Here is a 23,265-nt window from a genome sequence, read left to right as displayed (position 1 = left end):
CCACCGGAACGCTAACTGACCGGGTCGGACCGAATGTGGATCGCTTTTACCTGTCTAATGGCTCTGCCGGGATCCCTTGGGGAGGCAGGTTGGATGCGTCGTGGCCGTCTTCGCTCGCGAGACGTTATCGTGTGAAATTTAGATTACGACAAATTTTGTGCCCTAGCGTTCTCTCGCGTTCCTTCTACTAAACTCTCAAACTACCTATCTGTACGCTCTCCGGGAGTTTCTCGCCGATTACTCTAGGATCACCTGTTGATGCGACCAAGGCACTCTGGGGACCCGCCGTTTGTTATCGGATGCTTCAGCTGCTGTGATGACGTATAGACGACACGGTGACAAACGGATTGGCCTATGGGACCTACTAACGGGGAGATGCTGTTCCTGTCCGCTGCAACGCTCTCAGGGGGAAGTTCGCCACAAGCCGCCTCAGATCATCAGCAGCTTAAGGGATGCGGCCTAGCGGAACCGACCAGTAGTGTTTTCCTCCTCTTCCTTGGGTTTGGAAGGTGTTACCGGTCGGGATGAGCGAAGGTGAATAGCTCGTGGACACACCGCACCCGGAATTATTATAGATTATAGAATTATCTTAGCCACCACCAACACGGTACGATAGAGATCGCGTACGTGCCTCTGTCCGCCAGTGGCACAGATCGGATCGGTTTGGATCACCATTTCTTTATCACGTTCCGGTGGTCATTGTGTGTTTCATGCGTTTCTTGGCGACTCCTCCACGCGTTATCATTTTGAAAAATGAAAAGAAATGTGCAGAACAAGGATGGCAACAATTTGTCGGTCCAATGGTCTGATAATACGGTAGCATAGCTTTAGGAGTATATTCGAGTGGTATAATTTCAAACTGCCGATGCTGTAACGTTGCATATTTGAAATATTAACTTCCTGGTCCATTTAGAACTAAACGGATAATTCCCTTTCTATGAATGAAAAATCCTTGAACTGAATTCATTTTTCTTTTTATTAACTAAAAAAATTGTTAAGTTGATTTGAACTTTTTCAAATATATGATGTAAATAGTTTATAAATAATATAATACTAAGCAGTTTTATAAAAAGCTGGGTTTTCCGTCACCAGAGCGATGTTAATCCCGAAAAGTTAATTCCTCTCTTTCTTTCTGTACTCTAAACCCTCTGATAAAATGTTAATTATCAATAAAAGAGCTTAGTTTGTCTGATACATTATTTATTAATGTTACGAATTACCTGGTTATCATGAAACACACATGCACATGTACCATAAGCACACACCACATCAGCATATCCGATTGGACGAAGCTTAAAACTTAAGCTATAATTCGGCGTTACGATTTGTCCTCTACGGTGGTATCATGCTTTGGTTGTTTTCCTCGCAATGTAGAATTTAACCACGTTGCTCTGAAACGCCTACTGGAAAGAAAGGAGAATGTTGTAGTTACCCTTTCACACGAAACAATTCACTACCCTACCTAACCCTAGAAAACCGGGACCTATCGAGGATACCATCATCCTGTGATGTTTCTACGTCATCGGAATTGATAGGCCCGAGACAACAACAGTGCTGCCGTTTGATGGTTGAAGCTGTACCAGTCGATTCCTGCGGCATAAAAATAAGAAAAAAATGTAAAGAAACAAGACGCAATTAGAAATAAAATTTAAATTAGCCTCCCAATTTACTTCATACCTCCTCGGGCGGGAGACGGCATAGGCACTGTAGTATTTTTGAGCCCCGGAGGGCTTTCTTAAATGTTTTGTTTGTGAGGCCATAGATGAGGGGATTGATGGCGGCATTCAGGAAAATGAATGCTACCTTCGCTAGCCACCATATGAAAATGAAACTTTCACTGAACTAGAAAATAAAAAAAGAAAATGGGCAAAAATTATATTGATTCCCGTACACAATTATTAAAGGTTCACACCTTTAATAAAATCGTTCTCACTTTTAACAGTGTCGAATAAAAGCTTACGATAACAGAACGAATACTTTCGAGGGAAATTATTAACTGAACCATACCTGATAATATTCAATCGATTCAATGCTGTAATAAACGAATACCATTATAGTAAAGGGCACCCGCACGACAATAAACGCCAACAGGACAATGTATAGCGTTTTGGCCACGCGACTTTTGTAGCGCACCACCATCGGATGCTGCCGACGGAGCGCATTTCGCTCGTACCGATCCAGCTTCACGATGATCAGCGTGTAGGCGATCAGCATGACACCCAGCGGGAACCACACGAGCATGACCAGCAGAAACTCCCAGTAGGTCGCCAGCACAGAGCGATCCTCGTAGCAGTACATCTCCACCAGGTTCATCCAGTGGCGCACCTTAAAGTGCCGGTACAGCAGCAAGGGCATTGCCATTACAAACCCGACGATCCAACAGAAGCCGATCGCTGCCACGGTTCCGCGTCCTTTGAGCCGTGTTCCAGCCGATAGCACCACCGCCGACAAGCGATCGTAGCTAATTACACACATTCCCAGCACGGAAGTGACCAGCAGCCCGCCTGCGATAGAGCGGATGGCATCAATCAGGGAACGTGATGTGCTAGCGAATGCTAAACCCTACCTACCCTCGATCAGCCCTTCCAGCTTGCATCCGATCGGCCCGAGCAGGTAGTTCTGGAAGAAGTCATGCGTCAGGAAGAAGACGGGACACACGAGCAGTGTGAGAAAGTCGGTGATGACCAGATTCGCGATCAGCAGGTGGCTGGGGGTTCGCAGCGTTCGGTTGGAGAATATGACCTCGAGCAGGATGCCATTACCCAGCAGGCCAAACACGATCACCGGCACGAACACGCACAGCTTCACGATCAGCTCCGACTCCGGGATGGTGCTCCACAGTTCCAGCGGATAGTTGTAGAGTGAGGTGTTTGGCTGCGGGATCGAAACACAGGAAAGTCGGTCAATAAAATAAGCGAACGGACAGATGACACACTCATGTACTTACGGCCGACGGTGTTACCCAAAACACTCGTGAGGCGGGCAGATACTGTAGTGGCCGGCTCTCCGGTATGAATTGAAAGCCAGTTCTCATGGTGAAGCGTGTATTTTATTGTGCACAACATACAGAAAAACAGGCACACACTCAAGATGGAAGAGCGGAAACTATACTGTCGTAAAAATCATAGTTAAATTTAGAGCGAAGACAGTTCCACAGATGTACAATAATATTTTTGTTTCAATTTGTATAGATTTGAACACACAACTCTATTGGACTCCCGACTATCCACGATCGGTCCAGGTCTTGGTTATGAAGCAAATCATGTCCAGAAGAAATGTTTTAATAAAATTTACTTCCCAGAAGACAACAAACAAAATTTTCCAACTGTTGAAGTTTATCTCCTTTCACTTTCAGTACCCCTTTTCTCTATTTCCCTATGCTTTCCTACTGCAGCTGGAGTTTAAAAATCGGTTTTATTTTAAAAACAATAAATAATGCTTCCCTGAACCATAAATAAGAGTGTTATTTTTTAAACATTTTTCTCGCATGTTGAATTTTACTGTTTTGTTGGTCTTTTAAACATTTCGGAAAATAAACCGCGGAATTCGATTATTCGTACCACTCTCTAAGCAGATATTTGAGAGTACTTCCGCGCACAAAATTATTATTTTGCGCACAAAATTATTTTTATAGCAAAGATATCATTTCAACCGTTTCCAGCAATAACTAACTTAAAGTCGTCCGTCCAGATCGATAATTTAAACTGTATTTTTTAAAAGCCGGCAACACAACCCGCTAGAAAACATTTTTCTGACCATCCGCAATGTGTTGAACAACAAATACGGCAAAGGAGCAAGGGGCATTTTATGTTTACCCCAAATTAATCTCTATCGTTCAATTTAACTGCAATAGCACCACAAATTGTGCCATAAAATCAGCTTTAAAAATAACCTCCAGTGATCTTACACGCCGTGTTGCAACGGAATCATCACACGTGTTTGGAGCAAAAGACTTGAAATATTATGTCGTTCAGCACACCGTTTATCATGGGCTTGGCAATGTACGTTTTTTTCCAAACCTGACCGACACGATCACAACACAACTCTTCCCCTCGAGAGCGTGAGATGCGCATCTCAACGTGCCCGATGGAAAACAGAACCTTGTGTTCGATCAGTGTGGCTTAGTTCGCGAGAAATTAAGGCGGATAAAACACGATTGAAATCAGATTTACTGTTGATTGAAACATTATTATCCGATCGCATTTTCACACCCGAATTTAACTGCTCCTCCTTCTACCGGCAACGATCATCGATCGCCATGCTGATCCTCCCGTGAAGGGAAATGGCTTGTAATGGTAATTGCAGGTGAGAAAAAAAACCAAATATAAGATCGGAACCAGGTGTCTCCATTTCGCAGTGAACATTTTCCGATGAGTCACGTTTCGTTATATCTGGTTTACCGGAACTGTTCAGCATTTCTACATTGAATTTCTTCATGGGAAAGTTTTAAGTTAAAAAAAAATTACATTTTATTTATATTCAACTAGATTTGTTTTGCTGAATAGAGTACACAACAATGCACAATTGGATAGCAATGTCTAAAAATCACAATGTATCCGTTCAACATTACATTAACCTTTAAACTAAACATTTTAACATTTTCGCACCTTATTTGTTGTTTCAAATATGTACTTATATATTAACAAATATTCCGCCAAAACACCGACTCTTCTTAACGTCCAATCACCATTTTTCTTACAAAATTTCGCGATACTATGCACAAATTGTCACACAACAATCAAAGGCACATCCGTACGCTCCGGCGGCGCAATCCGCACTGATCAACCGGTGTGGCCCCGAAGGAAAACTAATGCCACCCGTTCGCCGGGTTTACTTAACGCAAAGGATATGGGGTGGTGGTTTGTTGATGTTGCGCTGTAGTAGCTGTTGCAAGATTAAATAATTCTTCTTCCCATTTCTCGCCTCCCTCGCGAAATATCGTCCGGTTTATAGTGGAAGCAGACGGAAACAAACAAGACCTATTTTTAAACCCATTGGAACTCAGCGATTGGGTTGGCAAAAGCTTGTGCTACGTCATATAGTATCATTTTTTACATTTAAAAATATCTGTTTTGGTTATTTTCTTATTACGCGATTGAATGAAAATCTTTAGTGCTCAAAGACGCACCCGTACGCCCTTGAATCATTTTGATAAATATAGTTGTACTATTTATCTTGATGCATTTACTACTTCATGGAAAACTAGTGAGAGTACGTGCAACACTGTCCTATTTCACCAACCTAAAAAAGTGACCATACGAATACCCATAGGTATCTACCCATTTGGCGTAGACTCCATACTAAAAATCGCGCAAAAAGAGCTCTTACGATAAATTACGCCATTGACAGATAAGTTTTCGGAATAGAAATTATTAAATGAAATCAATACGGAAATGCATGCGAACAAAAATATGTTCTGAAATTTTCAGCTTCAATTGAAAAGTTATATTCGATTGCGCATTCTGATTTCTTCCACCGTTCATCAGAGTAGGCGGGGAGCTGAATATTACAAGCTCAAAAGTCATTGTTTTCTTATATTAAATTGTTTTTCCTGATCTGGACACAAAGTGTTCAAACGATACAATAAAAACTTTGTCGAGTCAAGACCGTTCAGCGGTTTTAGCACCATTTAAGTTAAGTTGATGAAGAACTTGTATGTTTGTGGAACATACGACTCATATTCCATTACCTTTTCAATCCTTGCAAACCGAACTGCAAGCATCCGGATTTTTTCTATCAGCGGAAATTTAAGAACCGCCGAAGTAAACACTGATATCTCGGCCAATCGGCTAGAGCTGGATTTACGGCGCTCTACGCCAAAGCCAATGTAAACACTTGTGTGGCCGCACTGGGCGGCTCTGTCCGTTGGACCGTTAGACAAAGCGGCCGATCGGTCGGAAAAGGTGGATCGAATTTCTTTCGAACTGCTCCTTAAATCACCAAGAGGCACGGCCCGACAGGACCTCGTATGTAACGGGGTTAAGCTACCATCTGACTGTGCGGGCGACAGGACAGGACATCAAGTGGCGCACACGCCTACTAATGATTTAGCGAATTTGGTTGACGAGTTATTCAATCCCCCTCCATCTCGGCGAGTTAATGGTAATTTAATTGCCGAGACTGGATAGAGTTTGGTTTAAACCAGTGTCGATAACAAACCGTTTGAAAAAGGGATAGTTCTTTTGATTGATGTATAGTACGATATCATAACATTCAAAGTACAACTGATTTTGTTTAGTTACATGAACCATTTTCGGAAATTAAAGAAACGAAGAAGTTACTATTGAATTAAAAACAAAACTTTATAATCAACCCATTATTATGAATACTTTCACCCATTGTGATATTATTGTGAAAAAAGCTACTACGTACTATTTCTGTTCATTTGTTGTTAAATTGTTTTATCTGTTCTTCATTTAAAACATAGCTCTACTAATCCAATTTTTTTTTTTTTAATTATTGTGACTATTATAGAAACGTGCAAAACAGTGCCCTACCTAGCATCTATTAATGTATCTTACATGATGGGTTTATTACAATTTTAGGCTTAATATCTTTATGCGACAAAGACTGCTTAAGAAAAACAAAAGAGATCGGAACAAATATAAGGTGTTTAAATAAAAATAAATCGAATCGCTTGTTCGAAACACAAATGGGATGTTTTTGTTAACAAACGGATAAAATGGCAAACAATGAGCGAAATCCCGTAGCACAAAATGAAGCGATACGTTGTAAAGTATCGTCTTCGATTCGATGTACATATAATGGGTACACTTTGGTAGTTAGGAAAAATGGTTCCATCGGTAGGGATGGAACAAACTAAAACGATTTAAAGCACGGTAAACGATGCGAAATCCTCAATATTAGGCCGCAGGCGTGATCTATGCTTTGATCAGATTACACATTATAGGGTATGAAAGCCAGGCCTGTTTTTGGCAGATCTAGTAGCGTAATTCACGATTCCGCTTCGTTTACCGTACCGTTTTTAAATTTAATAAAACTAATTGGCATTATATTCCGTACACATCTGCTAAATTATATTATTCTTTAAAAAGTAGAGCAGTCTTTATCAACATCTAGATTGCTTCTGTAGCTAGAATCTGTCGTTCCGCTCATTGACTTACTCACCAGGCTGAAGCATCTGCCAGTTACGAATGTTATGAATATCCTGGTACACCATCGAGGCCGATGTGTTGGTATTCATCAGGTTAATCGCATCCCTTACGTGCATTGTACCACTGTTTGCGAGGTGATTTACAACAGAAAAGTTTCCAGCTGGCTGCTGGTACGACGATTGGGTGGCATGCACAGTAGTGAATGGAGATGTGGCTTGTCGAGCAGCAGTGATGCCGTTTAACCTGACTTCCGGTGCCGGACACACCTGCGGTACAATATTTGGTTGTCCTATTCTGTGGGGCGGCGATGGCACGACGGTGTGAATGTTTAGTGAGGTCGTTGCAACCGGAAGAACCTCCCTCGGAACCGTGCAAGGAGGTGTGGGGAAACTTGGGGCCATCACTCGCTGGGGCGGTAAGATGCTTTTGGGTCTCACCAAAATTTCCACATCTGGTTGCTGCTCTACGATGGGAGATTGTTTTCCTCCTACCGCAACGATGTCTGACAACCTACGCGTCAACGTAAGTTGACCGTTGAGCAGGATGGATTGTACGTTTCGAACCGCAGCTGGCACGACTAGTGGCGGTACCGGTTCCGGGACCCGCAAAATGCTGGAATGTATGGGCTGATGTCCGATTTGATGTGCGGCCGGTGATTTAGCACTCGGTACGGTCTTTGAAGTGGTTTCTTTTGCTGTCACCTCTCCGTCATTCTTTTTAGTAATGAATTGATTGAATACATTAATAAAGTTTTTACTCTTGTCGAACAGATCCGGCGATGGATTTCTTGCTTTTGGAGCCGGCAGAAGGATCGGACTGCATACTCGAGCCACTGGAGGGGAAGCGACCCGGCTGGCCACGTTGTTGGAGAACGAAAGCGCAGCGCTTTTAACCGACGGGCTGGGAACTGGGAAACCTGGTTTTGGAACGGATTCTACTTTACCAGAAGACTCCACGCGTGCATCGGTGGGCGTCCTCTTCGGATCATGAGGTTTGGGTACCACATTCGACAGCAAGCTCGGCCCGGTGGATGATATCTGGTGTTTGGTGAGAGATAGGCTCTTTGGATTACTCAAATTATTGCTGGAGGGACGGTTTACTACGTTGGGACATTTTTTCTCAGCATTCGAAGGTTCCACCGACCGTTCAGCAACGCTGGCTGTTACCGTAGGTAAACGGTTTTCTGGATGTTTCCCAGACGCCATGGATTTTCCGCTCCGAACGGCTAACGGATCGTCGGAACTGATTGTTGGCTTAGTCGTTTTACCCATCACAGCGGACTTACGTGGTGTCTGTTTTTTGAACAGTGATATTTTACCTGCAAACTTGCCCGGACTCTTTCGTATCGCTAGCGGGTCCGGCGTTGGTAGCGGCGGTGGTGGATTTATTTTCCGCTCCTTGGATTTCTTAAGCTTCTCCAGTGCCTTCAGCTTGTCTTGTGCTATTTTGAGCTGACGTTTCGCCCTCTCCGCACTCAATTTCTCCTCTTGGGCCTTTTGACGTTTTGCAAGCTCCGCTTCTCGTTCGCGTTGCTTCGCGTCTAGTCGAGCTCTTCGCATGCTGGCCGCATTGGCCAAATCCTGCTGCTTTCTTTCGACCAGCTCCTGCTGCTCTTGACGTTCCTCCTGTTTTTGCTTTCGCCGCTGTCGCTGCTGCGGCTGCTGATGCTTGTTTTTGGTTGAAGTAATTTTACGATTTTTCGGTTTGACTACGTTCGCTGAGTACCAATCGTCGTCGTAGTCACTGTCCACCTTTTTCCGACGATTCGACTTCCGCCCTTTCCCAAAGCACCGTTCCTCATCGTCATCATCGAACGGATCATACGAAGACTTTTTAAACTCCGATATCGGCACGTTTGGGATCTGCTCGTCGCCATCACCCATAATCTCGTCACCGGTAATGCCACTCAGCGACTGCTTTACGTCTTCCGGCAGGTGCGGATTGTTCTGAATGTCGCTCAGGTCGAGATCGGGATTTTTCTCCTTAAACGACATCTGGCGAATGCTGACCGTAAGGTTGCAGGCTTTCTTCATCGTCGGTGTCGGTTCACCCTCCTCCGAGAACGACTCGATGCCTTCATCCCGGTCATCACCGTCTTCGATTAATCGGGGTGGCGGGCCGACAATGTGTGTCGGATCTTCCGGGTGCGGTCCGAAATCGCTACCGTCCATCCACGAAAGGTAACGCTCGGGCTGGAACCGCTTGACGAAGGTATCCATAAGAATTTTCACCATTTCCGTACTACAGTAGCACTGCGCTGCCCGTTTGCCGTACTCGATCCATCGGGGCATCGCAAAGTTGGTCGATTCGGCGCAGTTGAAGCCATGGTTAAATCCAGCATGATACCCGTACGGGAAAGTGATCATAATCTCATTCGCCTCCTGTGTCACCTTGTCGAACGGTATACCGTGCTGCTTCAGTATCTGCGGGCTGATCAGCGTCATCTTGTGGCGAAGAAACGACGAGCAGGTTTTGTTGCTCGCCGGGAAGGAATCTTTCGCCAGTTTCTCCAGCTTGCGCCCATGCTCGGGTGGTACGGCGTACCACGTTTTTGGTTCCCCGAAGTGCAGGTAGTTTATCGAGTACAAATCCATATCCTCTGTGTGCCATGCGAATGTCGTTTTCCACATACCAAAGTATAGATACGCTGTGTTTACTCCATCGATGGAAATACCGTAATCTTCATTCACGTAATCTAAAATCGTCCTTAGCCGATTTATATTCCATACCTGCAGGTTACGGGAAGGAAAAGATTAATAAATATCTCAACAGAGTTTTTTAAACATATCACAGCATAACTTACATCACAATCAGTATCAGTAATACTGCCACAAATGTCAGCACCATAAATGGGAGCGACGTAGGTTATATTCTTCCAATATTTTCGCTCTAAATCTTCAAAGTCCGTATGCTTTGGGGTATTATATCTGGGAAGGAAACGAAACAATGACAAACACAAAGTTTTTTTTTATCACAATCAATGTTTACAATTGACATTACCTTTCGGAGAGCGCCAACTCCTTGAATTGTTTGACGGATAAAGGATTCTTCTGAATGTTGAGTTGCTGGTATAATCCTTGCTTTCCTGCCACGACCTGGCAAATGGGCGAAGGAATCGTGAGGTTTATATCGTCCAAATTGTAGCCCTTTTTTCGGGGTTTCCATTCTGGGGGCGGAATTATCTAGGAATTATAAAGAAAAAATAGATAAAAAGAAACGTCAATGGTTGGTGAACTGATTAAATATGTTAAATAAAAAAAACTGGTTGTTGAAACTGGTGGGACCGGAAAAAGGTTTCTAATAAACAAGTTTTGATGCCAAAATAGCGTTTAGCATTTAACTTTACTATACTCCGCAACTGTCTTTTGACTACGTTATGTGATTCGGATAACGAACTTTAGAAATGAGTTTCAGATTTGGATATTTCTAGTCAAACCTGTCATGCAAGTATCAGATTTGTTTAACGCAGGACATTATCTTTCGAGGCCAGGGGTCGGCACAGATTTCACATAAAAGGAATTATTATGAATGAGACAGAGATCGTGGGTATTTTAAATAGACATTCGATGTGCTCTAAACAAAGTGATGTTTTAAAAGGTTTATAAATTCATTCACTTATTTATTTAATACTTCTTTGCAAAACGACGACTACCGACGAAATTATTACGGGGTTTTATTATATAGTACATTTAGTTTAATAAATTTTGTAAATTTGTACAATCAATTTTAATTTTCTCACCGAGCAGAAACACTTTTTTACCGCTGTGGCCACGCTTTTAGTGAATCTATACAACCTATTATGGTATTTAACAATTTAATTAATAATCTTTAAAACTTAACTTTAACTTAAAAATGATTTATAACACGTTTTAAACTTTAAAATTTTATTCGGGCAATGGCTAATTCATTAGCTAATTTTAATGCTCTGAATCCGCCATTTCAATAATGGTGCACGCGTCATCTCAAATGCTGATCCAATTGCGCTAATAGGTTGGATGGATTCATTAAAAGCCATGCGCATTGCGTTAAAAGGTGGTAAAACTGTTCAATCGACCTCTTGTCAAAATAATTATGTTTGATAGATAAATTAGCAACCCAGCTGACACGAAATTTTCTCGCCTAATAATAATAATATATAGGCATTTTAAAGGAGTTGAAAAGTATGCTTTTATATAAAACAGTTTTGTGGAAAAAAATTTAAAATGACTTTCAATCTTTTTTTCGAGATGTCAAACGTTGTCTGTCAACAAATTAGCATTACGATAATGAAGTGAACGATAATGCTATCAATATGGTCATACTCTATTTCAAGAATAAATTCGAAAATTCTTCGGCAAGAAATGAAAAGAAGAAAATTATTCGCCAAAAAACGAAAAAAGAATGACCAAACGCGACGAGAAATTTTCAACTGAAAACCGAATGCGTTCACAACAGCCACCCTCTTGCGTCGATTCATGAACGATGAGCACATGAAAAGACCACGAGAAAAAGACTGCAAGCAAACACTTCCTCGTCTTGAAACCCACCGTACTACGGTTTGTTGCTATCGGTGTATGCCATGAGAATCCTCTCGCACCGTCACGCTCTCGTTTGCTCTCGTTTTGTAGGAGAGAGACAGCAGACACCATGTGCGTTAGTTCCAAAGCAAAAAATGTAAACAATCTCCCTAGCCATAGTTGATGTTTGTTTACAACGCAGGGCTGAACAAGTATGCGTGTTGCCATAGTAACCGGCATTATCACAAACACTACGATGTGCGGAATAAACAGAACGTGGAAAAGAATAGTAACTTTTATGAATGGAATTAAACAGAAAATTAAGTGTGAAATCCCAAACAACAAATTCATATGAAATACAAAGGGAACAAAACAAATTATAATCTCACGAACAACTATCGATATAATTGAGCAAGAGTTGGCAAGCGGCATAAACAAACTCGTTGTTGTATTAGTGTGATCATGCCGTATGACTTATACGTCAAAATCAGCTGTGCGCGAAAAGCTACGAATTGCAGGACGATTTGGTGCGCGGCGCAAAATATGGCCTATAACTGGAACTTTAGTCCGAAAATTTACAAAAATTTACCAAGCATATTAAACAAGAATAAAGCAAGGGGCTCCGTAACAGCCGAACGGTAACGCCAGCGGTAGAAAATCGGTCCATGAGCGACGGGACTCACCACCTCGACGGCATGGGTTTGAATCCCAACCAAGACCGGACCCTTCCCTGTACGAGAGGGCTGACTATTCGACAACATTAAGCCAGGTTAGCCCGAGTATACTCTCGGGCCCTGTCAACAAAGTGTTAACGGGGTTGCATGACCAAAGATGGTCATTACGCCAAGAAGGAGAAGAAAGCAAGCTATAAGGATTTTTCTTTTTCGTGCGACTAGAGAACAAAATATTGAGGTTGTTTGTCGCCGTTTTCAGGACTTGGGGACACTGTTGTACAAAGTATTATTTGGTAAGGTGTTTTGTACTCGTCGGTGTTTTTGATTACACAAATGGTACCATTTCGTATTTCATTCACAAACTCCTACGAAAATGGCAATGCTAAGTATGAATGTGTTGATAATGTAAACATTGGCAAGTGCAGATGCCATTGCACGTAGAGTAGAACACCGTTCAAGATGTTTGTGAGTTTTGTGATTTTTTTTATTTATTGTTTACTTGCATCGGAGTTTCATTGACGTGGATTTTCGTTCGATTTGAATGAATTTTTCATCAACTTACCTTTGCTAAGCCGGCTTTATGTGCTCCTTGAGATTCGATGTACTCGATGTACTTGGCGAAATCCTTAAACTCTTCCCAGGTCGGTCGGAACACCTGAATCCTTGCACGGGTGTCCTCCGACATTTTGGCCTAAGGGATTGCGTCCTGTCTGTTTTGAACTTTTTTTTTCTGAAAAAAGTTTCGTATAAACTATAAAAAGAACTGTAAACACTTTTCGAAAAGCTTAAACATTATTTGCTTTAAAATGGTGTATCCTCCGACAAGCTTTAACAAACTCTCTACAAATTATGTAAAACGACAAAAAAATAAATATTTTGGGTCACTTTATATTTTATAAGGTAAGCTTTGCAGGTAAGGTACTACAGACAAAAAACGTCACCAATGGCCTACGTGACCAAAGCACAACTGCCACCGCCTAGGATCATCCTCCGTGCGCATCCTCGCATTGCACTTCGACATGCTCCATTTTTCTCCAGAATATAACTGTGTACTGCCAGAAAACAATACCTCACTTTCTTTTAAGAGTGATAAGATACAAATCAAAACTAGCCTCCTTTACGGTGCACCGAGTACCAGGGATACACCAAGCACGCAGAGACCCTTTTCTGCCCTAACCCTTCCTCCTCCAACACAAAATGGTGGAATCGCCTTAGATGATAGTATGATGGAAGCAGCTTACAACGAAATCTCTGCACCAAAATAGTACCTTTGCTTTAAGAACCACTTTCACGCTGAATGGACGTAATATTTCCACTAGTTGCAAACATTAGCTGATGAAACGTAGACTATTTGCTGATGAAATGCACCGTACAACTTATTTCATGTTCTATAACCATACCTCTCGGACACCACTGCACTTGCTTCTGCTCCGTAGCTTGGACTTTTTCTTCTGAAGCTCGGGTAACCATCCGTGGTTCTCTTTCATTGCCTTCTTTGCAGGGTAGCGTGGGGTAAAAATAAAATGTTCACACATATCGACTAGAATGTTCCAATGCCCAACGTCATACGCGTTTCTAAAGCGAAATCAATGGCCACTTCAGAATATAACAAGTTTCATGAGCAATCTTCATCAGTTTTTCCTCCATGCCTCCATAAAAGATAGCTTTAATATTACGAAAAAGGATTATTTTGCCCTTCAGTACTCTAAATTTCATTCGAATGTCAAACATAAGTATACAGTAGAGTTCGTGTCGGCGGACTGTGGCGTTGTTTTATAGACTGTCATCTGTTCGATGTTTTTTTATGTTAATCTAAATTATTATTGAAAATAACCCTTGAAAATCGAACATTATTACTATTTTGGCGAAAATGAAATGTTTTTTTTTTAGTTTAGTGTTTTTACAAATGTTACAAAGGGTTTTCTGCCACAATACAAGAGTCTAATTTTTGGTCATAGCAAAAAACATAGAATTTTTAATTGACAACTTGTCCGTGATGGTTTGTTTATCATTTGCTTGGTTTTAATTTTGAAAACAGGGAAAAACGAATCGAAACCAACGTAGGCAATATGGATGGAAAAAGTGTTCTGGTAGCCGATAATCTTGATGCCGAATCAAACGCATTTTGTCGCCTTTGTGTGGAGTATACTACGGAGCAAACACTATTCGTTTCCAGTGCCGCAATCGCTACCTTGTTCAAACGAATATTTGAGTGCACCGGTGTGCGGGTAAACATTGATCCCAGTCCATCAGATGGCTTGGTAGTAAATTCAGTTAAGAATATCTCTGTTCTATTTTAGCTGATAGAGTCGCCTGGCTTGCCGAAACGAATTTGCGATGTGTGCACATCCCAGCTTGTAATTTGTGAACGATTCATCAAGAAGTGTCGCGAGGCGGATCAAAAATGCGTCGATTGGCGAAGCAAACGAGCAGCTGCACTGGTTGGCAATCTTACTCCAGCTCCGGTAGCTCCGGGACAACAATCAAAGCAAGAATGTAATACAATGAAATTAGAGAAGCTAGTAAATGTAAACCCAACAGATGGTAAAAGCGAAGAAGAGTTGTATGTGGTTGAAGTTATAGATACACATCAGGAATACGAAATTGATATCTCCGACAATCAGGATGTACCTGAAGAGGGCATTGTAAAGCAGAAGAAAAAGGACGTACCCGTAGAAATACATATCGGACAAAATGCTACGACACTTAACAAAAAAGAGAATAGGACTAGGGTATCAAAAACACAATGTCCTGAGTGCGGTAAAATGCAGCAAAATTTGAAGCAGCATATGCTTGTCCATACAGGCGAAAAACGACACGTTTGCCCGTACTGCTCTAAAGCATTCTCACAGAAAGGTAATCTTACGCACCACATAAACCAGCATACGGGAAATGCGCCGTACAAATGCGATCAGTGCGGTAAATCCTTCACGGATCCACAGTCATTGCGTTCGCACAAGGTAGGTAAATTGTTAGTTCAACTTTTGGATTGGCACCGTTGCTAAGCTGAACGACATTTCCAGCTAGTACACACGGATGAGCGCAGGTACGGCTGTGAAGAATGTGGTGATACATTCAAGTACAAAAATTCGCTTGCTGTGCACTTACGTGGACATAATCAGGACATGAGATTCTCGTGCGACAAATGTAGGAGATCATTTATTTCCAGGTAAGCATAAAGTATTTTGGAGATAAGCAGTGTAATTAAGAAAAAAATTCTGTTTACAGCACGGGTCTCAAAAAGCATATGCGAACACACACCGGAGAACGACCCTACCCATGCACGGATTGTAATAAAACGTTCAAAACGTCGAGCAATCTGAGCTTGCACAAACTTTTGCACACAAAAGAACGACGCTTTCAGTGCGATATCTGCGAGAGGTGGTTTAGCTACAAGCATGTCTTGAAGACGCACATGAATATCCACCTGCGGGAGCGAAATGGCGGACAAACGGAACGGCAAGATGATATTGAAGGGTAACGAGGGGTAACGGGTAAACATGTGCCAAAAACATGAGGCGCGAAAAAATAATCCTCCAACAATCAAATGATATCGCCCAACCGGTTCCGTTATCTCTCTTTCTTCGAAACACCCTTAGCGTTTGTTGAAGGATGGTTGCGTTTCCGCGAACCGTATCACCTGTAAAAACCTTCGGTACGTAGATCGACCCAGCCACTGAGCTCACACATCGCACGCCCAGCCCATCGTGTGGGGAGAAAATATTTGGAAAATAATTACTTTTACCTTGTGCAGATTGTATGGCAGTAGATATGCAAGACCGGAACAGGCGTGGGAAAAGCGCAATGAAATTGTACCCATGTCGGCACGTTTGTTACGTTGGCCAATGCTAATTGTGCAATATGGTTTCACGGTGTGACCCGCAAGCAGTATAAAAGACACTTCAGGTATGTTAAATCTTTGGAATCGATATTTCTCTTCTCATTAGCACTTCTAATGTCAAGAGCGCCAAAAACCCCATGGTGAGGCCACTATGGTGTTCTATAAAAATATATGTTCATTTCCGTTTCTCGTACGCAAAAATTAAAAAAAAAACCTCATTTTATTATCAAGAGATCATTGAGACCGATCACCTCAAGGTCGCGTCAGAGTAGCATATCTCAGGTGGAGATGAAGTGCTCTTGTGGAGCGCATCGACTTGAGATGACCATGGGGTTGTCTTTGTACGTCTCGTGTTGAGCTTATGCGTTTCTGCAATGAGAAACATGAAGGTGAATGATAAATTCTAGGGTGTTGCCTGATCAATTTGCCAGGGCACTATCAATTCATTGTTGTTGAGTTGAGTAGGAAAGGTATAAAATTTCTTGAATGAACGAAATGGACTTCAAGTGTACATTTTAGTCCTTATATGTATTGCAAAGGTTCCAGCCAAGTCTCTTTAATTTCTTTTACAGATTCTAGCCAACTCGACATTAGCCAATACTGCAACGAGGCTCGTGAATGCAGTAAACGGGTTGGCCATTTTTTATTTACAGAGCTGTTTTTTGTGCTCAATTACGTCAACGTTAGCTGTAAGATTTAAGCGTAAAAAAGCCACCATGTTATCAAAATCGGGTTTAAGCGTTAGCTACATGTCGCACGATAAGGCTATGCTATTTTTTCTTTCATTCAATGAAAACATGTATTTTTCAAATTCATTAGCAGTTCTGAGGGGGCTCCGGGAATCGGGCACGGTATAGTTTGCGCAATTTTCCACGCGAACTTTTTTGATAAAGAAATGGTCTTGTTAACGTTGGCGTGAATAATTGAAACCGTGACACGACGATCTATTCAAACACTTCATATATACGGTCGGAATTTGTAAAGCCGAACTACACGACCACGGTCAATCAATTATCATCACGAAAGGTCACATTCACCCTGCAATCGGTTTTTTGGGAATATCCAAAAATTCAAAACCTAATCCAAACATCCGGAGACTCCGTTGCCCGGAGAGTTCCCGTGGAGAGCAGCGTTGCCTGTGGGGGCGTCGCGCGATCGCGATTTTCCATCGCGTGCTCAACCACCGGGGTTGCGATCGCGTGAACCTTGGGCCCCGGCGCCCCGGACCCGGTAGGCGTGAGTTAAAAAAAAACTAGCAATGACAAATGCTCTCTCACCTATCTTCTTGTTCCGTTCCGTGTTGTGCATCTTGTTCGAACCATTCCGACCGGATTCGCTTCGTTTCTTCTCACCTTCTCTGCATTTCTACACCCAGTGCACAATGGTGGGGTGTTGGGGTGTTTCTCTCACCGTGGCTCTCCGTTTCGATGCACGGCTTTTCGGACTCCAGCATCCCCATTCGTTATGCCGACAGTGGGGTGTATAAAAGTTTCCGCGAGTCGCACGGCCACAGTTAGTTGTGAGCGAAACGCGGAACCGGATAACCGTCCCCGGTCAGCTAGTGTTGTAATCAATCACTCGTGTGTTTCTGTGTGTGCGCAGGTATTACCTGATTTTTCCTAATTTCGAACGAGGAAGTGTTGTTGCACGTTGTTGTGTGTTGTGAAAGATGTGGAACAAAATCGCTACCGGACTGCTGGTCATCACGATCGCCACTTTATGTCACGGTAATAACAAATCATCATCGTAATATCGATAGAACGTAATAAGTTTATCGCGTGGCCGGCTTGGAAATGGCTTCTGGGAGGGGAAACAATTGATCTGCCTTCGTCTGCATTTTTCACCACCGCACGTGTATGGCGAATAGCTCCTGGAACTGGTTTTGTCGGTCTCGATTTTGCAGTGGGGATGGCCACGGTTACGGGTATCGGGTGTGTATCGGTCGCAAACATACCATAGCTATTGGCCCAACACAACCCGCCAGACGACAATGAGCATCGGGCTGAACGAAAGTGACCTCCATGCTAGTGGATAGGTTAAACCGGGAACCATTAACTTTGGTTCAATATTTATGCTAGCGTGTGACCTTTTAGTCACGCTGGAGTTCAAGTGTAACCACCTCGTGTATTAACCAAGCTCTACAATTCTTCACTTCTATAGGTTTTCTTTAATTTTTCATTTGCATGTATGGTGTAAAATTTAACAGTGAGGAATTTTAGCTTTAACACGTTTTTTGGCATTATTTGTTTGGTCACGGAATTAGCCAACAAACCAATAAATTTTATTGGTCATTTGTTATACGAATGGAATAATAATACGAAAATACGAATCAATGGGACATTCAAAGTAATTTAAAAAAAAACAATAGACTCAATTATAAGCTTAATGTTAAGTGCGGTTTCTTTCCCGGTTCAAATTTAAAGTTTATTGTGTGAGGTCAGAAATTCATGTGCAATAGAAATAATACGTAAAAACAATTGGAAATCATTTTCCACATTTAGAGCTGCGGGTTATTTGCAGAACAGAAAAGAATAAAATGAACGCTGAATTGTGAATATTAGAGTAATTCCTCTTTTAAAAACATTTGGCAACCAAAAATGTATTTTGTACTGAGAATCAACTAAAACCTATTTCAGTCATTGAATGAAACATGAGTCACCTTGATACTGTTTATTTCCAAATTCTACTACGAATGTTGTAAAAATTCAAGGGTAGACGAGAGAAACAACAACCAACATTTTGTTTACTTCAAGGTTCCATAGCAGATAACAATCTAGACAGAGATAAGATTAACGGAACATTAGTAAGGTTCTGTAAATGTTTGGAACGAATTGAAATTTCGTTGACATATTTTAATGGCCAACGGCGTCGTAGTTCGCGCATCGTTTGTCTATCCGCGTATCTTACGGTGCGCAACGGAAGCATAGTTAATTTATGCAGCAACACGTTTTCGCAATGGTTCGTTGACTTTTTCGCGTGATTAATTTATTTTATCTTTTATTTTTCTACAGCGGCGTGCGATGAGCCGTGTCCTCCCACACCGAAACACTACAGCGAACTTGGCTGCAAGCCAGTTCTAGAGGAAGGTCAATGCTGCCCGAAACGGTAAGTCTGCTGCGGTGAATATCTCTGCGTACGCAACTCGCCGCTAATCGCCGGCTCGCACTATATTCCAGGTACGAATGTCCCGAGTTGACTGATCGCGATGGCAACAAGTGCTACTTCAATGGCAACATCTACAATGCCGGTGCCAAGCTAGCCAAGGCGGACCAGGACGTGAACTCCTGCTCGCCCGCCTGCTTCTGCTCCAAGTAAGTACACGAGCAGCGCGCGGCATTGTTTTCATCCTCTTTTAACACTTGTCCGATCGATAGTGACACGCAGCCCGCGTCCTTCAAGTGTGCCAGCATCGACTGCCCCGAGTTCTTTGATGCTCCCATGGACAACTGCGTCAACCAGTATACGGTGAATGGCTGCTGTGCCGATCGGACCGTGTGTGGTGCGGAGCGGGATAAGCTGGCCCAGTGCTACCTGGAAGGCGAACAGTACTACGAGGGACAGCGGATGTACCCACGGAACGAGACGTGTACGTATTGCTTCTGCCGGCCTGGCTTCGACAACAGCACGTTCACCGGCAATCCGGACTGCTACGAATCGAACTGTGGGATCGAGCTGCACGCGGCTGACAAACTTGCGCATGGCTGCATACCGATCTACTACGGCAACGCCCGATGCTGTCCAATCTTGTGGAAGTGCCGTAAGTACACAGCACAGGGGAACGCAGTGGCCTTACGTCACCGTTTGATTGCGGTAGCGCACCATTTCCGATACCACGAGTTCATCACCGTGTTACTCATCATCAACCTTTCCGGCTTATCTGCTTTTTTCTTCTATTTCAGCATCTGATAATGACACGGTGCTGGTGGATGGGCGCAACGAGCCAGAAGAAGGCGATGACAAGCCGGAGATGCAGTGCAAGTTTGGCAAGCTGACGCTCAACAAGGGCGATGGTGTGTCCAGTGACAACGAGTGTGTCGAGTGCAAGTGTACCATTCCTCCTCTGGCACACTGCATCCAGCGGGAGAACTGTTAAAAGTTTCTGCGGTTGTCCTTCTTTTGGCACGTGTTGTTAATTTTTTATTTACCAACTTCAATAAGATACCTGTAAAATGTATGCTAGTGTATTTAGTAAGAGAAAAGAATAAAGTATTCACGTCAAAAAACCACATTGATTCGCAGTTGGTAGTTGGGAAGCACACGTTACGTGACAAGAATAAAAAGATGGGGTAAACATTGAAGTTGCATAAATTACCGTAGGCTTCCGTAGGCAATTAGCAAACCGGTCCATGGCCAGTAGGGTATAAAGCCGCTATATTTACCATCGCGATCGCAAGAGCTGTGGAATAACGGCAACGGCAATGTACTATTTATCTGCTAATTTGCAATATAGGAAGTTTTGTCTAACAACATCCACTTACAAAAGCCCTTGTTCATGTGTCGCTCTTGACTGTAGTTAGTCAAATTTATGGCTTTTTAAAAGCTACACAAACACTAAGATAATCTGAACTACCCTCAGAACGTAATAACTAGCGATTTCGATTGATTTTTAAACAATTTATTGGTAAGTTGACTCATTACAGGTTTTTCTTTACATTTTTCAACCAGAAGAAAAGAACGCCTTTGGCAAAACATGTTTTGTAAACTGGTTATTAATGTAGGAGAAGTATACTAATTGTAATGTTTAGAAACAGAACCTGTTTTTCCCAGGTCATACAACCGTACCAAATCCAGATAGAAATCGTGTTGAAAAAGAAGATGTTCATCGGAGGTCATAAAATATTGTGACACTGTTAAACTTAGGAGCATCCAAAAAATAAGCTTCAATAACCGTTGAAATTCAAACATTTGTCTGCACATGCAAATGCGTACGTGGATGCTGTACATGCAACATGCGTTTTTTGGGATATGTTATACTGGGACTTAGGAACAGAAAAGCAAACGAAGGAATTTGAAGGTTGGTACGAAGATGTATGAATTGGTTGAGCGCTTTCCACGGCATGGAAACCTGTATCGTGTATCACTTTAAAGCCAATAACGATATTGGAATATTTCTGAATATTACAAAAAATTATTTATCAATTTCCATTCTAAATTCTGATTTTAACAATTGGACCAACTCCCAGAATAGAAAAGAATCGTTCCGTGAAGAACCGGGTAACGATTATCCTGACCATCCTGATCTTATGGGAAACGTAATGACAAAACTAATTGCCAAAAGACGATGATGTGTGATGTGTGATAAATATGGTTCATTTTTTGACAAACATAAAGAAATTGTGAAGGTGCTACCGAAACTGGTTTTCAACAAATTAACGAAGGTGTTGTTTTACTTGCTTTTTGTTTTCAATGATATTTTTCTTCTAAACAGGTTTACACAAACATACGGTGGACCGGTTTATTTAATAATTTTTTTTCAATGAACGATGAGATCATTGGTTCTTCTCTGCAACGGCTGTCGGGCGCTGTAGCCTTTTAAAGATCTGCTGAAGCCACCGACAATCAGTCGTTGAACGTTCGTGAAGGATATTGGTTGTTCAAGGTTAAACATCAAATGAAAATGCACTGGCCAACAGTTGCATTAGTTGCACTCCTCGGAGGTAGGTGAACACACAAATAGGTTAACTAAAATCGGTTTTCATGATCGTGTTAAATTGGATGCTTTTCAGCAGCCGGTGTCCTTGGCTGTGATGTTCCGCTCAGACATTACACAACGATGGGATGCACTGCCATTGGAAAGCTCTCCTCCGGCTGCCCGGAACGATACGAGTGTCCTTCGATAACGGCACACGACAATGAGAAGTGCTACTTCAACGGAAAGACATACAAGATCAGCGACAGTCTACCGAACGAAGAAGTTGCCCAATTTTGTTCGGCTTTGTGCTACTGTCAAGCGTAAGTATAAGGTGTAAGACTTTAAGTTTCAGAGGTTTTGTTACGCAAGCTTACCACAATCATAATTTCACAGCGCGGAACCGTTTGCCCAGTTCCGTTGTGCCCACGTCGACTGTGCAGAATTTTTCCACCGTTTCGATCACGAAAATTGTATTCGCACGTACAAGAAGGGTAGCTGCTGCTCAGCGGGATCGGTTTGTGGTGCCGAGCGTGACAATCTGGCACAGTGCAAAGTTGAGAACGAAATCTACAAGGAAGGTCAGCGTATCCAATTCAAGGATAATCCTTGCCGTACCTGTATTTGTACCGCAGACTTCAATGCCAACGCTACCGACACGGACCCGAACTGCTACGAAACAACCTGTGGCTTCGAGCTCTACGAGGCGAATAACGTTTTTGGTGGTGGTGTTCCGGTCTACAAGAAGGATCGCTGTTGCCCGTGGGAATGGCGTTTGCGTATGTTTCCACTAAAGAACGGATAAGGATTGGGGCACACACTTCACATGACAAAAAATATTTTTATTTTCATTGTTCTTTCAGCTAAAGAATCGGATAAAGTTGCCACGGGCGCCAAGGCGGCATCAAACGATCCTACCCTGCAATGCAAGTACGGTAAGCTGACGCTCAATGTAGGAGACAAGTTGGACATTCAGCAGGAGGCTGAAGAAAATGAGAAAATGAGCTGCAGCTGCGCGGTTCCTCCACTGCTACATTGCCTCCTGGACTAAAGCTGACCGTCTACATCGAATATGGCAATGGCAGATGATAAACGTAACGGATGGATTTAATAAAACATTTGAAAATGTTTCAATGAATTTTCTGGAAAGCTTCGCAATATATAGTATTTTTTCATTTTACCATGCCCGAAAGAAAAATTAAAAGATATGTTATCTCGAAAATAACGAAATACAGGTGAACGTCGATTATCCGGGGGTGTCGGGACCGAGAGGTCCCCGGATAACCGAATTCCACGGATAATCGAACATATACTAAAATACGTTTATAATACCTGGTTTGAGTCTCGGCTATTTCACTTTTGACCAGTTCCAGTTAGTTGATTAATCATAAAAAATGTTTGAATTATTTTCCTATGGTATTTTTATTGCTATTTTCGATCAGAGAAAATTTATTTGACACATTATTGCTACAAAATGTTGTGAACCAACCCAATATTCATGGAAACATTT

The 23,265-nt window shown here is 42.3% G+C and overlaps 4 protein-coding genes across 7 annotated transcripts; 2 read left to right on the top strand and 2 right to left on the bottom strand.

The window, feature by feature from the left end:
• Positions 1–1,318: 1,318 nt before the first annotated feature.
• LOC131259662 (neuropeptide Y receptor type 2-like) lies at positions 1,319–3,034 on the bottom strand. Its single transcript, XM_058261205.1, has 6 exons — positions 2,948–3,034; positions 2,571–2,874; positions 2,008–2,504; positions 1,678–1,842; positions 1,463–1,590; positions 1,319–1,403 (listed from the first exon to the last, which is right to left on the bottom strand). The coding sequence occupies exons 1-6, from the start codon at positions 3,032–3,034 to the stop codon at positions 1,319–1,321; spliced, it is 1,266 nt and encodes a 421-aa protein (XP_058117188.1).
• A 3,559-nt stretch (positions 3,035–6,593) lies between these two features.
• On the bottom strand, positions 6,594–13,711 carry LOC131259658 (probable lysine-specific demethylase 4B). Of its 2 annotated transcripts, XM_058261202.1 has the most exons (6): positions 13,554–13,711; positions 12,848–13,015; positions 10,116–10,297; positions 9,919–10,042; positions 8,434–9,844; positions 7,947–8,152 (listed from the first exon to the last, which is right to left on the bottom strand). In XM_058261202.1, the coding sequence occupies exons 2-6, from the start codon at positions 12,968–12,970 to the stop codon at positions 8,100–8,102; spliced, it is 1,893 nt and encodes a 630-aa protein (XP_058117185.1). In that variant the 5' UTR covers positions 12,971–13,015; positions 13,554–13,711; the 3' UTR covers positions 7,947–8,099. The 2 variants fall into 2 exon arrangements, with proteins under 2 accessions (XP_058117184.1, XP_058117185.1); XM_058261201.1 differs by having other exon boundaries at positions 6,594–9,844.
• Positions 13,712–14,316: 605 nt separating this feature from the next.
• Positions 14,317–20,354, top strand: LOC131271638 (uncharacterized). Of its 3 annotated transcripts, XR_009180127.1 has the most exons (7): positions 14,317–14,513; positions 14,586–15,245; positions 15,309–15,454; positions 15,514–15,779; positions 15,885–15,940; positions 16,040–16,191; positions 19,138–19,234. XR_009180127.1 is itself a non-coding variant. In XM_058273132.1 (5 exons), the coding sequence occupies exons 1-5, from the start codon at positions 17,796–17,798 to the stop codon at positions 20,217–20,219; spliced, it is 864 nt and encodes a 287-aa protein (XP_058129115.1). In that variant the 3' UTR covers positions 20,220–20,354. The 3 variants fall into 3 exon arrangements, 1 of the variants encoding a protein (XP_058129115.1); XR_009180126.1 differs by having other exon boundaries at positions 15,514–15,940; XM_058273132.1 differs by lacking the exons at positions 14,317–14,513; positions 14,586–15,245; positions 15,309–15,454; ... (1 more) ...; positions 15,885–15,940; positions 16,040–16,191 and adding exons at positions 17,796–17,853; positions 19,303–19,437; positions 19,501–19,883; positions 20,026–20,354 and having other exon boundaries at positions 19,138–19,231.
• Positions 20,355–21,743: 1,389 nt separating this feature from the next.
• LOC131266230 (uncharacterized) lies at positions 21,744–22,806 on the top strand. The gene is made up of 4 exons (XM_058268655.1): positions 21,744–21,783; positions 21,853–22,078; positions 22,152–22,534; positions 22,619–22,806. Exons 1-4 carry the CDS (start codon positions 21,744–21,746, stop codon positions 22,804–22,806), a joined length of 837 nt encoding a protein of 278 aa, XP_058124638.1.
• Positions 22,807–23,265: the final 459 nt, after the last annotated feature.

The sequence above is a fragment of the Anopheles coustani genome, chromosome 3 (assembly GCF_943734705.1).
Source record: "Anopheles coustani chromosome 3, idAnoCousDA_361_x.2, whole genome shotgun sequence".
In the NCBI taxonomy this organism is placed as follows: Eukaryota; Metazoa; Arthropoda; class Insecta; order Diptera; family Culicidae; genus Anopheles; species Anopheles coustani.
Note: the sequence above shows the minus strand (reverse complement) of the source record. Positions and strands in the feature narration are given on the sequence as shown.